General features: G+C 42.8%; 1 protein-coding gene across 2 annotated transcripts in view; it reads right to left on the bottom strand.

The window, feature by feature from the left end:
• The window catches only part of ptch1 (patched 1), a 78,665-nt gene extending 64,759 nt beyond the window's left edge, over positions 1-13,906 (bottom strand). Inside the window, exons 1-2 of one of the 2 annotated variants that reach the window (XM_047381763.1) lie at positions 13,286-13,906; positions 10,052-10,244 (exon numbers count right to left, since the gene is read on the bottom strand). In XM_047381763.1, coding sequence (XP_047237719.1) covers positions 10,052-10,244; positions 13,286-13,456 — 364 coding nt within the window. In that variant the 5' untranslated portion in view covers positions 13,457-13,906. The remainder of the gene's footprint in view (positions 1-10,051; positions 10,245-13,285) is intronic. The other variant, XM_047381762.1, reaches the window with a different exon arrangement.
• Between the last annotated feature and the right edge of the window lie 3,981 nt (positions 13,907-17,887).

Below are 17,887 nucleotides of genomic sequence, written 5' to 3'. Positions count from 1 at the left end.
GACACACTTTGGGTATGTTTGCAATAAAATTCTCCACGCTGCAGTCTGAGATGCATCAATCCACACTCCAATCTATCCAAGTGTACGGTAGGTACTGCAGCCAAAACACAAACACACTACCGCTACTATACTCTTTTGCCTCTACTCCAGCACACACACACACACAAATGTGCTCCCTCTCCTGTTTTGTACTTTCTCCACCCTCCTGGCAGCCAGCGCTGTGAGGGAGGGAAGAGAGGAAGGGAGAGGGAGGGTAGGGAAGGAGGGAGGCCAGACCACCCTGCTCTCATGGCAGGGCTGAGTGTTTACATTGCCGTGGCTCACTCTGTAATACATCTGGCATTCTGAGGCCACTCTCTCCAGCCAGGGAAGGGGGAGGCAGTAGAGGGGGGGAAGACGCTTGGGCAAAAGAGAGAAACCTTTCTAGCAGTGGGAAAAAGAGGGGAATAGAAGAGTGTAAGAAGGAGGTAAAAGTTGGTGTGGTGGGAGGTGGGGGTGGTGGAGTTAACTTTCTCCACAGTCTCCTGTGGTCGGTCATTCGCAGGGCTCTGGTTTTTGAATAAGAGCGCCTGCAAGAATGCAGAATGTAAACAGAGCGCTTGGAGGCATCTCAGGAAGTTGTTTGTGAATGGGAGTGCGCTCTGCTTTGCAGCTCACACACACACACACACACACACACATACACACACACACACAAGGATAATTTATCAACTCTAAATGCTGATTGCACTGTAACTTTCAGCCAGGTAGGAGCTTTCAGAAACTAGTTCGTTTTCAAATGCCAACTTGACAAAACATCCCTGAAAAAGTCTGCGTTCAGGACCAGAGGCACAACATTTCTCCACACGAAGTCCCTCAACAGTTTGCCTGCACTTTTCATTAACTCAAAGTTTAACACAACACACGAAGGAATGTTATTCCTTATACCGAGGGCTTAATCCTGCTTGAGGTTAACTGATAAACACACACTTAATTGAGTGCAGTTTGTACAAGTGTCTGAGTGCTCGATTGAAGAACTACCATGCAAAAGTGAAACAGATGAAATGATAGGCCCCTACAGTGACTTCTGAGATAACTGGGAAAAAATATTGGGTGTGGGCACAATTTTTTGTTTTCAGCAGTTGTGGTTCTTAAATTAACGCTGCAGGAGAAAAAGTATTGGAGTGGGGGAGAAAAAAAGTGAAATGTAAAAAGGCACGACAGGAAGAAGAAAAAGATAAAAAAGAAGAAAAAAACAGAAAGGGATGTCTAATTAGCCTGCCCTTGTCAACCACCTCGTCATTCAAAGGACCAGAACCTCAAAGCCTCTCTGCATGCAACAGAGTTAGTGTGCCTGCGTGTGTGTGTGCTTGTGCACATGCATCCATGCACTTATCACTGCTTTCATGCACATCAAAAGCTGAATAATTCAATCATGCAAAACCACAATCGTCTCAGCTGAAGACGCCACATTTTGGGGACACTCCTCCTCCTCTTCATCTTCCTCCACAAGGACTTTTTCTGCAAGCACTTAACATTAAAACTACAGCCTTTCTCACTGCCATTCCCAGCTAAACAACCACCAACTTGATTGGCTCTGCTGTTAATCACAGTACATACAAAAGTGAAGCACAAAAGGAGGGAGAGGCCATGTCCTGATTGGTTGCTGGAAAAACAAGGTTATGATTTAATCCAAACCTCCTTCCATTTTATACCCATATACTTAATCATTGTGTAGCAGGGATTTTTTATTGTCTGTTAAGTATTTTGATTATGTAGATAAATAACTACAAAACACCATTTATTTGTGTATCACTACTTTATTCCATCCCATTTCCACTGACTGTGGTTCTGATCCACATGGGCCACAGCCACTGCTCAAATCAAAAATGAACCATCAACTTTCTGTTGATAGATTATATTTATTGGAGTCACATAACCAGAACTATGAGTACATTATAATCATTGGCTGTCAAACGAATATGAACCGTCTTAAATGTCGATGTGACTGGAGGTAATGTCAGTTCAAAATTTTTCAAGGCAGACCTGGAACATGTGTGTACACAATGACCAAAACAGCAAAGATACAAAATGGCTAGATGTTTTCAAAAGTGATTATAAAAACTATAGCTTCTTTTCAGTCATTTTTAGGTAACTGTGTGGCTCCACAAACACAAATACTGCTCTTGAAAAATATACACCTTTTGAAATAGGCTTCTTGAGGACACCAGTTACACAAAGAAATTTGATTTTCATCACTAAACTGCATACAGTAACTGCATTTAAGCATTTTTTCGGGTTTATTAATGTTTGTTGTAATATTTATCGTCTTCATGATAATTCAGAAATCTTATCATAATAAGAAACTTTTCATAAACGATACAATAAATTCAAAGTAAAAAACGTACAAGTACTTCATAAACTGTTGATCTTCTGGGATTTTCACACATAACTGTATTTCAAGTTTAAAGAAAACGATCTGAAAAAGAAAAACTATCCGGTGAGAGTTAGTTGTCTGAATGAGAATGCCTTGTTGATGTCATTAGTTGGAGAAGAATGAGCAGACCTGCTTGAGATTTGCAAAATTTGATTTAAAAAACGCTGCCTGATCCGATGATCCTCCATTTCAGCTGCGACACTCAGATGGTAGAGTTAGAATGTAGCGTAAACAGCATGGACCCATTCTGCCTAGGTCCACGGTTCAGTCTAGTGGTAGTGATGTAATGGTTTGGTGGATAATTTCTTGCCACACTTTGAACTCCTTTGCACCAACTGAGCATCATTTAAACACAACGGTTAACCCAAATATTGTTGCTGATGTTCATCCCTTTATGATCACAAGGGTGGTTACATCATACCAGTAAATCATCTCAAACTCAATTCTTCAGCTTCCGACACCTTGTTGAATCTATGCCATAAGGAATTAAGGCAGTTCTGGAGGTCCAACCCAGTACAAACAAGATGTGCATAATAAAGTGGCCTTTTATATATCCTTTGAGTTTCAAACACTGGGCACTTATAATCTACAAATAATTCACCTTTGAACCACTAAAATCTGGGAAACTATATTTTATTTTCAGTTAGGGTTTTCACAGACATCAGTTTAAAAATTATACCTCAGATTTACTGCCCTCTGCTGGACAGTCCTATTCACACAAAAATAAAATAAAATAAAATGCAGTTATCGATTCCCTTCTAAAAGTCTCGTTCAAGTGTTGGGTTCAGTTACACCGGGCACACACGTGTGCACACAGGCAAACCTGGTCAGGACACAAACAGTGCCCTGATGACAGCTGCAACTTCTGCTGCATTTCTTGCAGCTCCCACACCAACCCCATCCCCCCACCCCCCTGCTGCAAGTCTTCACTCTTCACCCAGGCCACAGGGTGAGTATCAGGTGAGGTTTTAAATAGCGAGGACTCAAGGAGATGACCTCAGGGTCTCAGGAGTCCGTGGCCGTGGCCCCTGGCCTCTGCACTTATGCACCCAAAGAAAGTGCTGCGGGACCCCGGGGCCTCTCTTCAGCCTGTAGCTATGAGACTACAATCCGTGACTCTGTGCCCCCAGTCCGCACCATAAATCCAGCAAACGGAAGTCGTTTCAGCTTGAATTGGAACATTTCTGTGAATAAAAACTATAATGTCCACCAACTCTGAGAACAACTCTAGCTCATCTGCTTCAACTTCAATCGATTGAATTTAACCCAGAGCTTGTAAACTTCATCCCCTTCCTGCAACTTCTCTTTGCCAGTCAGCAGAGCAATGGAATCTCCAGCCCCCTTTTCAACGTGAAAGGAGTGAGGGGCTTTAGTAGTACAGGAAGGCCAATGTTTATGTGATACTCTTTTAATTAGAGGCAGGCAGTGGTCTTATTTTCTTTACAATTTGGCCTGGGCTCGCCTTAACCCAGGATACCAGGGGAAACCTTAATTTGCTATTTGCAGCCAGAAGAAACAATAAAGGGTTCATGTTTCTCAAATCCACATCTCTGCTCCCTGACAGTTAATCATTGCACTGATTTGAAGCTGAGGGTGCATCTTGGGTTGAACACTCGCCATAAGGCATTTTCTCCAAAGCTGACTCCAAGCCATGTTTGTGTGTGGGAAGATCAAGCTTGGACATCACAATACTACAACTTCCTGTTGGAGCTAATCATTTCCTGTGAGTGGCACAGTGAATATACACACAGAGCTTCTCAACAGTGTGGAAGCAATTTGACCTAAATCACCCTTTTCAAGGAAGAAAAGAGGACTTAAAATATTACTACCAATAAGGCATATGCCGTTTACCAAGGTTTCCAAGCGTTACGGTTACAAAACTTCAGAAACATTCTGTCACAGAATTCCTACATTTTAAAGAGAAAGTTCTGCAGTGAACAGGGTTTTGTCCAGCCTTACGGAACGTGGACTGACGGAGTCCAGCTCCACCCCAACCTAACGCTGAGTACTGCTGGTCAGCTAACTAAAAAAATTCGGCTACATTTATGTTTAGAAGAAAGTCACATTAAAAAAGGTATCGTCAATCACTCTTACAATGTTAAAACAGTTCTCAAGTTATGCAGGGGTAGTTGAATGGAGGCTGGGTATTGGAGCAGAGAGCTTGACCATTTAACTAGTCATTATGAGTTTTTTATACTCTAAGAAGGGCAGAACAACAAAAATGTATAATATTTTCAACAATAAGTCCTGACATGTATTCTATATTTTTGTTTAAGTCTTTTACAAAAAGACCCACAATGGCAGAAGTGGTAGAAAATGACTCACTGACTTTTACCAAAATCACAACAATATGGGCATAAAAGAATGTTGATAAACAATATTATAACTGATACTAATACTGAATATATTACCAGGTATCTTAGCGGCAGTACGAATAATTACTGATAAATTAAAGCAATTCATCACATTGTGCATCTTTGTTTAAAATATTTGCACAAAAAATGATGTATTACAAAAACATGATATAATTACTCCAGGTTACCGTGAAGCTTTCATACCAGCTGCTGCCTACAAAACAAATATTTGCTGGGTTCAGCATCAACAGCCTCTTTTTTACACCACTCTTTGAACCATATTTTTTCTTCAGCTAAAGGCGGTAATGAGTAACACAGTACCGTCCCTTGCGCACCTGTTGCTGCACACTGCCTGTCATCTTGCTGAAAAAGGCAAGTTCACTTATCCCCTTGCTTACAAGGAAGCAAAAGTTGGCTGTTTGGAAATATATTTTAGTTTAAAAAATACAAACAGTCATGTTGTGAAAACTGAAGTAGCACCATCCATCACTTTTATTTAGATACCACTGTTTCAAAACTTCAATTGTTAAGCTATGGGTTGCTGTTAAGCACTCTGTTGCAGGCTAGGCAGACTCATTAACCAACTAACGGCTTGTTAGATTCCCAGTGAAACCCTAAAAAGAACAAAATCTTAAAAAGTATGTTAATAAAGTATAATATTTTCTATAGTATAATTATTTTTGCATTTGCAATGCTAAATGTAATCAGTGTTTAGTCTTTTTTATGTACCAAAATCAAAATACCAGACTGTAAATATTTTAGATAATAACGCAACTGTAATAATCAGCAAATCATACATTTGCAGAAGTTTTTCTTGTTTTAAATAAATGCAGTAAGATCAGTTTTCATTTTAATTCTTTTAGTAAATGGTTTGCTGCCTATCTCATACCAGTCCATGCCTGCAACTAATTCTCTATTGTTTGAAAAAATACCAACCCCTACATGAATTCTCAGAGGTCAGGGTGTAGAAGCACGGGCATGTTTCTCACTCCCAATTGCTCTCTGTCACTTTGTGTAATAAACAGAACTTCCTGTATCTGAGCATTTATAAACAGTGCAGAGTGAGCGCAGTGAGAGAAGACAATCCTTGCTAACCCTTCTGCACGTGACAACGTGTAGAATAAACATTCGAGACAAGTGCGGTATGCAGTTGATGGTGGGCGGCTGGGAGACTCTGGCCACATCCAGAGAGCGGGCAAGGAGGGACCCCATAGGGGATCGTGCAGAGCTCCAACAAGAGCTGGCTGTATTGTACTGTATTGTGCGCCTGTGGGCCACACAGCTTTCCCCGGCAGGGTCGTCCACGGGTCGCCTGCGGAGGGCAGTTCCAGATGAAACATAAACAGCTGCTCTGTCCTCTCCTCCTCTTGCCTCTTTTTCTTCTCGAATGATGGGCCAGTTCCCCCAACACGGACCAGCACAGGGCTCCGCGGCCCAGGCAGAACTAATCTATCCCTCAGCTGTGCACTCTAATCTAAACAAACAGATCTCTCCCAACCAGCATCTGGAACCCTTCATGCACTGGGACCAAGGAAACCACGAAAGCACCGTCTTTTTGACAGTGTATGTGTGTGAGGAGGTTCCTTTTTCTAATCAAAGTGTGTGTGCATTTTACTGATGTTTCCTAGAGATCACTTTACTACAAATGTCTGGTTCACGGAAATCAGCTTGATTTTGTCACAGTCAAGATTGCAGAAGAACTAATTAAACAAAAAACAAGACAGTAAACACATTGCTACTGAATATTTTAATTTGACATAAGAAAGATGTGAATAACCACGCAACATGACCAGATTATATAGATGGGCAATTATTGTATTGCTTATCAGGGTTGTGGAGAAAAAACATACTTTTATCATGATAAGTATGATGTTATGAACCCCAGAAACAGTGTGGTTGAATTTGCAATTAAAAAATTTTTTTTCACTGTTGAGTTGAATAAATCCTAAATTTCTTTTTGAAAACATGCTTGAACGCAGTCATGTCAGAGTTACTTAGTTGCCCCAAAACATTTTACCAGTTGTAGTGAGTCCATTTGGTAATGCATAAGGCTTTTTTTATAACAGCATTTGTTTGCGTAAGGCTCTTAATGTGTGTAGGGATTGATTTATAGACAAATACATTCAGATACATTTTAAACTGTGAGATGTTTAATCATTTTTATCATCCATATCGCTCATTCCTCCCATCCATCTATCCATCCATCTTCTACACAGGGTCGCGGGGAAGCTGGTGCCTATCTCCAGCAGTCTACGGACGACAGGTGGGGTACGCCCTGGACAGGTGGCCAGTCCATCGCAGGGCCCATTCCTCCCAGATTATTGTTATTATAAACAAAATGTTTATCTTGCAATTCCCCCCTTCACCAATCTGCATTAACATCTTGATCCTACCTCTTGTCATTTCAAGGACATAAACAAATCAATTTGTATCCATGTACGAGTCAGTTTGTTTCTCTTGTCTTTTATTTAAATGAAATATGACGATAAATAACTATAAAATGTTTAAATCTCTCTTAGAAATTGATTTATTTGTACATTATACTCTAGAAAGATCACACAGCGATGGACGGGCGACCTGTCTAAATGTACCCAGCCACTCGCCCATAGACCGCTGGAGATAGGCACCAGCTCCCCTCAGACTCTGTGCAGAAGAAGCGGGTAAAGAAAATGGATGGATGGATTCTAGGAGGACGTGTAATAGTGTAATACAACCTTTTTTCATTGTGGTTCTAATTAAGGTAGGCAAATATGGGCTCAAAATTCAACCATATTTTGGCCGTTTACTGTGATGGCGAGAACATTAATGATAGTTTGATAGTTAATTGTTTACTGCAATCCTTTTGGCTATAAAACTTTCAATGCATGCAGACAGAGCTTCACAGAAACATATGCTGCTTTGATCAAAACCACGGCTACTAAAAGTTGGCTACTTCACTTAACGAGTTAAATTCAGTAGTGCATGTGTACAGCTAAACAGTGCGCAACAATCCCATTCAATCACATTTTAGAACGCAAAGACACTTATTGATGCTGTGATTGAAATGACATTGGAAAATGGTTCAAACAGCAGAGGTTACAAACCCACCTATGCTAGGGGGTTTATTGTTATCATGCCAGGATAACTAACTGTCATCATAATATTTTCCCACTATATGATAATTACAAATCCCTTTCTCTAAACCCCAATTGAGCTCATCGACTCGAGTGAAATTTAACAGACTATCACTACTGATCAAGCAATAGCTAAGTAACCTCCTGTTGGAAGATATTTATTTGACTTACTTAACTTATTCTATCACAAATCAATGCAGTAGACTATTAGTAGGATTTTTAGAAAGTTACTTGGTTGTCAAAGCAGGTTTAAAATTATTTAACTGACATGGTAGGAAATTTCGTTTAGCATCAGAAATAGGCTGGTATGAAACAACCAAAACTGCAAAAGTACTAACTGGCAAAGGGGTGATATTTTCACACTACTAACATTCAAACAATAACATTTTTATTATTCAACAACATATCCACCCAAATTACATCCATTAAGTTTTAAACATTGACCCCTCCAACCTTATAACATACAAAAAGATCAGCTTCTGGCTACTAAAATCTTGGAAAGTACATCTTCACTGCCTAAAAGGATCAATACCGATGCAATAACCTTATTTAAAAACAGGCAAATTAAAGCATCACGTGTAGATCAACAAGTTGCCTTCAGTTGTCTTAGCAGTGAATTTTTATTTTCTATTTTTATTTCTATAATTTTTTGTTTAAAGAATCCAAAGATGTCCCATTTCCATTCAAACCATATAATATGTTATCCTGAATGTAAAGACTGAACCAAAAAAATGGGAAGCTGGTCATTTGGTCACTTTTGTAGTTTTGGTCATTTCATACCTGTCAACTGGACTTTCAACACCCACTTTGAGAACCGATGAACTAACGTTATTTCCTTTCATCAACTCATAGTCTACAGCAAGCAAATATTATTATATGATTCAGCATCTACCGATATGAGGTCGCTCATAGTTATTTTGGTTTTATCAGGGGTCATATTCTGTCATATTTCATAAGAGTCAACAGGCCCAAATTGGTTTAGAATGAAATTAACAGGGAATATGGTGTTGTAGAAAGAAAATAGTATATTTACATTCAATTATTTGTGAGATTTTAGCCTTATCATGACTATTTATCTTCACAATATATGAATAAAATGATCTACAATGTAACGGTTTGAGCGAAGGGGTCCGAAATACTGTTATGAACTGACTCTGAGTCAAGCAAATGTTTCAACCGGCCATAATATTCTGTAGGTCCTCCTGACTGAGGTTTTGGCACTTGAAAACAGTGCGATCCTCTAAGTACAATTAGGAATGTGTTCTTGAAGAGGCTGCTCTTCGCAAGAACCATGATTCCAACTGCGCCTGCGCAACGTATTAGAAGACCACTGTCTGTCAGACCCCTGCAGCAGCACGCAAAGACGGGTTAGGGGCTGCCAACTCAAGGGAAAACAAGGGAATCTGTTCACTTTGGCACTTCAGCTTGAATAGCCTGGATTATATTTACTTAAAAGAAGAAAGTAAGAATAGTTTGAAGGTACACAGAGGTATGCATGAAAAGTATAATTTTTTTATTCAAATACAGTTCCTAATAGAAAATTCTGCACCTTCAGTCATTTCGCTCTTATGAAATATGACAGAATATGACCCACAGTCAACTTCAGCCATATGTACAGCAATGCAGATCAAAGCAGAGAAAAAAAGCTCAGCCTCTTCCCTTTACCCCCAAAGCTTCATCCATGCACACATTCTCTTTCCCTCATTTAAATTTCTTAATTTGTTTAAATTGTTTATAAGTTAATAAAAAGAGGAAGAATGAGTGACACTTCCACCAAAGCTGTCCCTACTCCACTTTTTCCCTGCAGCCAGAAACAAATCTTTTTAGAAAGCTGAGAACTGTCCAAAACAGGACCACACACACAGCTTCTGAGCCTTCAACTGCTGGGGGCAGGCTCACACACACCAACACATACACACACACTCACAAAATGGCGGCTTTGACAAAAAGTTCCTCAACTCCAAGGGCTGCTTATGAGCCTCATTACAACCTTCTTCACGGGTGACGTTATTGTTACCTCTTGCAAATCCAACGCAGTTTTGCTTGGCCACTTTCCAGGACAAAAACTAGAAACAATCCCCCTTAAAAAGCTTTCTAGCTGATCATTTTCATTACATGCACAAGTGAAAATAGTTTACCAAAAAACCAATAATCAAACATCGCCTTACCTTCCACCCAGAGTTTCTCCACATCCGTTTCCAGATTAGCTGCCCTTAAACCCACGGCAAAAGCTCCAAAAATCATAAGGCCCACAACCAAAAACTTTCCACAGTTCTTTTGTATGTAACAGCCGAGCCTGAATAAAAATCTCTGGAACTTCGCTCTCAGCCACAGAGGTGCTTTCCTCCCAGTCGCCTTCCCCTGTGATAAGACAAGAGTGCTGAAGTTACTGTCAATGAAAACACAAACAGACTGCACTTACCTGAGCAGGCAAAGCTGACGGAATATAGAGAAAATAGAATAGAGAAATGTGTTATTTACATATATGCTGTGCATGAAATAAGAGTTTTTATCCAAGAAAACACATCTGTGAGGACTTAGTGTTTAGCAAGGATGCAATAATCAGGCCTTTTCTGGCAGATACTGATTTTTTTTAAAGAACCATAACATATAAAAGGAAAAAAAGGAAGCTCAGAAAAGTATATTTCAATGTCTGATCAGCTCCTCATTGATTAGAGGCAATCAAGGGAAAATTGGCACATATGTTGATCTCTGGTCCATTGATCGGTGCATCTCAGGTCAATAGGGTTCACTTTAACGCTCACTGCACATGAATGAATTTCCAAACGATAAATCCTTTTCCTTCCCCATCCTGGAACATACATATCTGGTCTTATCTGTAATACGAAGTGACTACTGTCATTTCTATTGATGGGAATAACAGCATTAAAATAAACAGTGTCACTATTGCCGTTGCTTTTTTCAGTAACGGGTAAGCAAACTAATTACTTTTTCCAGCCTTACAACGCCGATACCATTACCGACAATGAAATGGGGCACGTTATAAACTAAAGCTACTCATTGAAGCTCTTGTCATCTGTCGTAGCTTTCAGCCACAGGAGCTAAGCTTTTTTTCTTTGGTGAAGGGAGGAGCGAGGTGAGACACAATCGCATGAGTGATGATGATTGGCTAAGGTAGAGTAAGCTTTCATTGTAAGGCGTCAGTTTACACACAAACCACAAACGCACACGGCAGCCCTGCTCAGGCAAAGTAACAGATGTAAGCCGCAACAATGGCAGGTCTGGAGGGTAAGATTGTGTTTTCAAAGTGGAAGTACAGACACTACTTTGTTCTCCATGATGTAAAAGGCAAGAACGTACATGTGAGGTAAATATTAAAAGTTCGATGTAAGTAGGCTACTTGTCTACGTAATTCCACTTTATGCAACTGGCTTGTGAAACCTTAGAAAAAAAAATCTAAATTCGTACACATATTTAAACTTAAAAAAAGGAACGCGATGGTTACTTTTCCTGTTACCTAGTTATTTTTATAGTGGAGTAACTCCGTTACTTACTCAGTTACTTTTTGGGAGTGGTAACTAGTAATTATAACTAATTACATTTTTAAAGTAACATGCCCAACACTGGTCATTTCACAGCTGCATTAATAGGCTATGAATAGAGTGAAACTGAAATATTTGAAACTGGGTCCCAGCTGGACCTCCAAAGTAGATGCAGGTAAATAATCGGAGATAACTGTCAGCCAAGGCTGCACCATATCCATACAAAAACATACAATTGCGACTATATGTGTTAAACAACGATAATGACTGTGATTAACTCAGATTTTCCTGCCCTTTTTCTTTCTTTTCCAACATCAACATGTCTTCACAACTATCCCTGAACTTCAGCGTCACTGATATCTCTATCAGGTGGGGTCAAAGGTTCTTCCAACTAGCCAAGTATGTTACAGGGATACAGAGCGTGAATTTGTGCTGGTCATCTAACCACTTTGCCATTTTGGATGTTTGGTATCAAACCTTTTGGAGACCGACTGGTGCTGTCCACCAGGGGATACTTAATACTGATCATGCATCTATTCGTACATGTCAGGGGGATATTATATACCTTTATTGATAATTGATGAGTTAAATACATTTTCTATATTCTACTCATAGTATACTATAAGGAAATGGTTGTAAGACGTCAAAAAATAATATCTACTCGCAGGACATCACTTAACAGTTATTCTGCTATAATCAGGGGTTGTAATCAATTTTAGTTTTAAGAGTAGACCATCGCTGCCTTTATTTAGAACCAAAATAAAGTGCATTGCAAGGTTTTCTCATAATAAAATATGGTTGAATTAAATTATATGTGATTCATTAAAAAATCTACAACGAAAAAATTTTAAGTCCTTCGCCATTTTATATGTAAGGGTGTACAAAATGACTCATTTACTAGTGCAAAATAGAAGTAGACCTCTGAGTCGGCATCAATGCATGGCCCTAAGAGTATAATTTTCAATCAAATATTGCATCCAAGAACTCATTTGTGATTCCAATTTTGAACACATTGATACTGTGAATGACAACTGTGATTCGATGTATGGTGCAGCTCTACTGTCAACATAATAATGATCATTAGGTTGGTTGTCGACTTAATTTTTCAAGTAATTTATTCATGTCTTCAAAAGCCAAACTCAACAGGACAAAGACTGGCATTTCATGTCTGAGAGCTTGAAGCTATGGTTATAAATACACTGCAGATGTCCCACTGCACAACATCTATTGTATTCTAAAGGGAAGCAGTCTATGAACTGTCCCTGGGGTGGCTTTCATTTCCACTGTTGCACGCCCCACACATCAATAGGTGATATTAAATACCCTGAAGAATGCATGTGGTTAAAACCCACAAATACCACCACACACGCTCTCTCTCTCACACACACACACACAGACAGACAACCCCTCTCCCTGTGGAGCTGGCCGTGTGTTCGGGTCTGCATGGGGAGTAGAGAAGCCATCACAAGAGAGACAGTGTGTGTGTGTGTGTGTGTGTGTGTGTAGGGGGGGATAACTGGCAATATTTTTGAATGGAAGAGGGCAGCCACATGGATTTTTAGGGGACTCACCCAAGTTGGAACAGCTGTCAAAGAAATATATGTATAGGTCTCTTTCCCATCTTCAACAGGATGAGATAGCGACATAATTCTGTTATGTTTTTGCCTTGTGCGTGGTACGTGTGGATGCAATAGTTTCTGTGTTGATAAACACAAGAAGCTTGCTTTACATGCATATGCAATTAAACTAAGCTTTCCCCCCTCATACCCCTGCTTCCCAGCACGTCTTGTTACCTAGTAGCAACTGGGCATAAAGTTTTGCCGTTCCCCCCTCCCCCGGTAAATACAATGAAACAAGCACCACGCAGGTCTCCCGTAGTGAAACATGAGACATAAGCACCTCTGAGATTTGCTCCAGAGCGAAGCCCGCATCGCAGTAACTCGGCCGCTGCAAATACTCCAAATCCAGCGGTGTGCCGCGGGTATAGTCCCCCCTGTTTCTCCGCGTTATCCTCGGCCGATCGGGGTCTCCGTTTTCCAGCTCGGAGGGCGCATTAGCAGCCGAGGCCATGTTGCGGGGACTGCGATGTGGTTACCGTTTCCCACTTTATAGTATTCCCCCGAAAGCGTGTAGCGATATCCCGAGGCGACAGAGTTTCACTCGTGGAGACCTCACACCCGTGAAGTGGGACTTCATACTCCTGTTGGAGACGGCGAGTCAAAGTCTGCGCCTTCCATCCCAACATGTCGCGATCCGGAGGTCTCTGCCGCTCTCACCGCTTTCACCTTGTCTCTTAAAAAAATGTTGAAAAAGAAAAGAAAAACAAGAAAAACAGCAAGTTTCTCTCAATAGCGATGCGCGCAAAGGGATTCCCACACACAAGTGGTCGGGTTTGAAAGCTCAATGGTCGCAGCATTCTGCTGTGATCTATGTGGTCTTCCCCTGGGCCGCGCGTCACGGCCAACTCTGAGATTCAATAGTAGAGGGAGAAAAAGACCTCTCTCCGTTTGGAGGCAGAGAAAGGAGGAGGGGTGAGAAAAAAAGACTAGATCCCGCCTCTGGGGCTGTCAGATCGCAGGAATTTTCTTGCATCTGATTGGTTCCAGAAGGGCAAAAATTACTCAGCAAACACGACTATTATTAGCTGCTTAGCAACAGCTCACTAAAGTAGAGACCACCCAGGTGGACGGACCTCGCGTGCGCATCTCCGACTTCAGGGGGTGGGGACAGAGTGCGGAACCGCTCGGTGCGGTCAGGTTTCTGCACCGAGGTCTGTTGCAGGAGGGAAACGTTTCCACTAAAGATCTCATGCCCTGGACCTGCGTGTCGGATGAGGGCTGAGGAATGTCAGAAGTGAAGTTTTTAACTCCCCACCCCTTCACTGCCTTCACCATTATGGTTGTTAAGACTCAGATTACAGTGGTTCAAGGGAGGTCCAATACCCTCTAATCATGGCTCTAAAACTGTGGCACAAGTACCACTGGTTGTACTTAAGCTGTCCTTTAGTAAAAGTCAAAACATACGATTTTATCCAGTTTGATGTGGCTCTCTCCCCAGGGTGGCATGGCCTGGGAGGTGCCATGGAGAAAAAACAAGCAAAAAAGAACAACATAGAAATTTAGAGAAAAAAACAGTAACAGTTTATTCACACACAAAGGAGTTTCCTTTTGCTCGTCTGCATTCTGAGTGGTGGTTTAAAATTGCGTTCTTGTTGTAGGCTATTTGGAAGTCCAATTTTCTGAGCTCCCAGTGAGAAGTACAAACAATACATGCTGAAGTTGTAGCCTGCTGATCAACCCCAAGGTACTATGCAATTTGGCTGTGCACATCTACAATGTAGTGAAGGTGGCCCTATAAGCTCTTCTAATGGTTTGTTTCTCTTTAAATCAGTGGCACACATGTGGGTAATTATATACTTGTCAACATGTTTTTGTGTTCTAACTAATGAATTTAAAGATATCGAGTAATTTTAGCTTGAATTTCTTTTATCAGTTGCTCACCACAACAGTGAGCAATATCAACTGTTTTTCTACTTGCAGGTAAAATGCTCTTAAGTCAGGTGTGATGTCATTCCCAGTTCCAAGCTCCAACTTCCTAGGCGAACCAAAAGCAACATTAGATATAGGCAATCTGGGCAATTGCTCAGGGCAGCATTAGAAGGAGGTTGTAAAATGTCTACTTATCCTTGTTAAAATGCCATTAGAGAGGCAGACTGTGGCTTTTTCACAATATACACTATGAAACAATTTAATATTAATGCTTTTTAATACTGATTTTACTATTTTATTTAACTGTGGTGGGGTGAGATCTGTGTGTCCCCATATTGCAGCTCAGTGTCAGGGTATGTAATCTAAATAAACGGCCAAGTATAGAGGAAACGAGTAAACGAGTACAGAGTAAAATTCTGGAGAGAAAAAACATTCATAACCAAGATCAAAATATTCTACCTTTCAGTGGTAAGAATAAATGTATTTAATTAACTTATTTACAATTTTTGGAAGGCAAATCCAAACAAATTCACTGCAATGCAAAGCAATTGCAGTGAGATCAAACCCAGCTAACGAAAGTTACCACTGTAACTACGGTTCTATGAATCCTGGATGACAGTGCTTCAAGCACTGAATGATCATTCTTGCACATGCACAGGTTGAGAATTTAATAACAAAATGGTAACATGTGACCTACCAGTGGCTCACGTGAGTCTATATAATCTCATGACATCGGGAGCCCAGTCCCAACATTCTTCTCGCGAGCACGCGGAGACCGAGGGACCGAGCGCTCTGGCTCTAGAACCGTAGTTACAGTCATAACTTTCATTTTATTTCATCCCTACTGACCTTCAAGCACTGGATGACACATACCAACAGGGTCCCGAGGGATTCCACGGAGACCCCAAGGAACACAGCCACACCACCAACTTCAGCTGGACGCAGAAGGCGGTTGCTCCAGTATGCCCTGCAGGGGATGCGGCGTGGCGTCGTTCACTCTGTAAAATCTGGCAAAGGTGCTCGGCGCTGTCCAGGAAACTGCTTCACAAATGGCCTCTAGAGGCAACCTGGTCAAGGCAGCCCATGAGGTGGACAAGCTCCTAGTGGAGTGAGATTGCACGCCGCCCGGCAGGGGCCGATCCTGCAAGGAGTAAGCCACAGAGATCATCTCCACAATCCAACGTGCCAACCGCTGTCTAGAAAGGGCCTGACCCTTCCGAGAGTCACCATAACAGACGAAGAGACAGTCAGTTTGACAAATGGGTGCCGTGGAGCGGACATACGCCTCGAGCGCTCGGACAGGGCAAAGAGGCTCAGGATCAAAACGGGAAAGCAGTCGCGGCAGAACACTGCCAGCCACTGCAGGCACCTTTGGAACAAAGGAAGCATTAGTCCACAGCGTAACACCGGAGCCATCCAGGTTCCACCGACAACATGGTTCAGATACAGACAGAGCATGCAATTCCCCCTCCCGTTTAGCAGAAACCATGGCCAACAGGAAGGTGGTTTTCAGGGAGAGCCACTTGAGGTCCATCCTCATAATGGGCTCAAAAGTGGGAGACTGAAGGGCTGCAAGTACCAGGGACAAATCCCACGCAGGGACCATAGGGCGCCTGGGTGGACACAAGCGCCTGGCACCCTTCAGGAACAGCGTGACATTGGGAACAGCCCAATAACTGAGCTGGCCCGGGAAAAAAAAAACGACCGCTGGCTCCAAAACATCACCAGAGGGGCACCCTGGCCACCCTGGGCTGGGGAAACGCCGACCGGATTGAGCAGCCCGAACTGGATGCGAAGCCAGGGCCCCACCATGGTCCCCTTGGGCCCTAGCCAGTGTCGGTCTAGGAGCCATGCTCGTTGACCCCAAGAAAGGAACAGGAGGGGGGAAGGAACCCTGCAAGGAGCCCCCAACTTCCCCTGCAGCAACAGGCAGGTCTATGGAGACCTGCCAGTTTCACCATGTTTGGGAGGCCTGGGCTGTACATTCTAAGGCCTCCAGTGTGGTGGAACCAAAGAGTTCCCCCGGAACCACAGAAAGAGCCCTCAGTGTTCTCCTGCAAGGCTCGGTTAAGGATGATTGCGCCAGCCACACCTGGTGCGGAGCATGGACCAGCATAGAGAGCGTGCTTCCAAGCTCACGCGTCAACAGGGCGAAGGCCTGCAAGGATGCGTCTAACAAGCCCTGAGTCGACTGGTCCAAGGGAATCGACTCAAAAGAAGAGGAGAGGCCCAACATTAGATGGGAGAGTGAGTTTCCAATCCAGCCCATCCTGGCACCTGAGTTGTAGGCTCTACAAAGTAAATCGTCCGTGACACGGCATTGCAGTCGTGGACAACGGGCATTAGGCCTCAACGCCTCATCAGAAGGAACAATAAGAGAGGCAATGGCAGATTCGACAGGGGACATGCAGCCCAATCCAAACTTGGGCGCCTCATGCATGGTAGCCAGGCCCCTGCCATCCGCCGTCGGGTGGGAAAAGGCACTTGTGTCTGTCCAGCAAGCATTCAGCTCCTGGATGTACTCCCCCGAGGGAGGAATGACAAAGGCAGCCTCGGCATCACGACGTCTAAAGAAGGCGCTAGATGGAGCAAACTGGCCAGGGGGAACATCCAGCTGCAAACGGCCCAGAGCCGTTCTGATTGCCGCAGACACCGGTTCCCCTGCACCTCCCTGAGAGGCACCAGAGCCCGAACCTGAGGTCCAGGAGACCAACTCTGGAAAGTCCTCTCGAGAAAGGGTGCCCGAGGCCACGACCGAGTAGCCTCATTCGAGGACCCACCCTGTTCAGGAGGGGAAGTCTTGCCGCGGCCACCATCTGCCCGGATAGATTGAAGGAGGGCCTTCATCTGGGCCAGCTCCGTCGAAAGCTGATCCACTCTAGTGTACAGTCCCGGTGGCCCGCGCCGCTTGGCTCTTCTCCCAGACGCCAAAGGCACGTCCGCAGTGGACCGCTTCATCGAGGCCGCAGCCTGTCCAGGCGGCAACTGATCCTGCTGGACAGAGACCGCCCAG

The sequence above is a fragment of the Girardinichthys multiradiatus genome, chromosome 12 (assembly GCF_021462225.1).
Source record: "Girardinichthys multiradiatus isolate DD_20200921_A chromosome 12, DD_fGirMul_XY1, whole genome shotgun sequence".
Classification (NCBI taxonomy): Eukaryota; Metazoa; Chordata; class Actinopteri; order Cyprinodontiformes; family Goodeidae; genus Girardinichthys; species Girardinichthys multiradiatus.
Note: the sequence above shows the minus strand (reverse complement) of the source record. Positions and strands in the feature narration are given on the sequence as shown.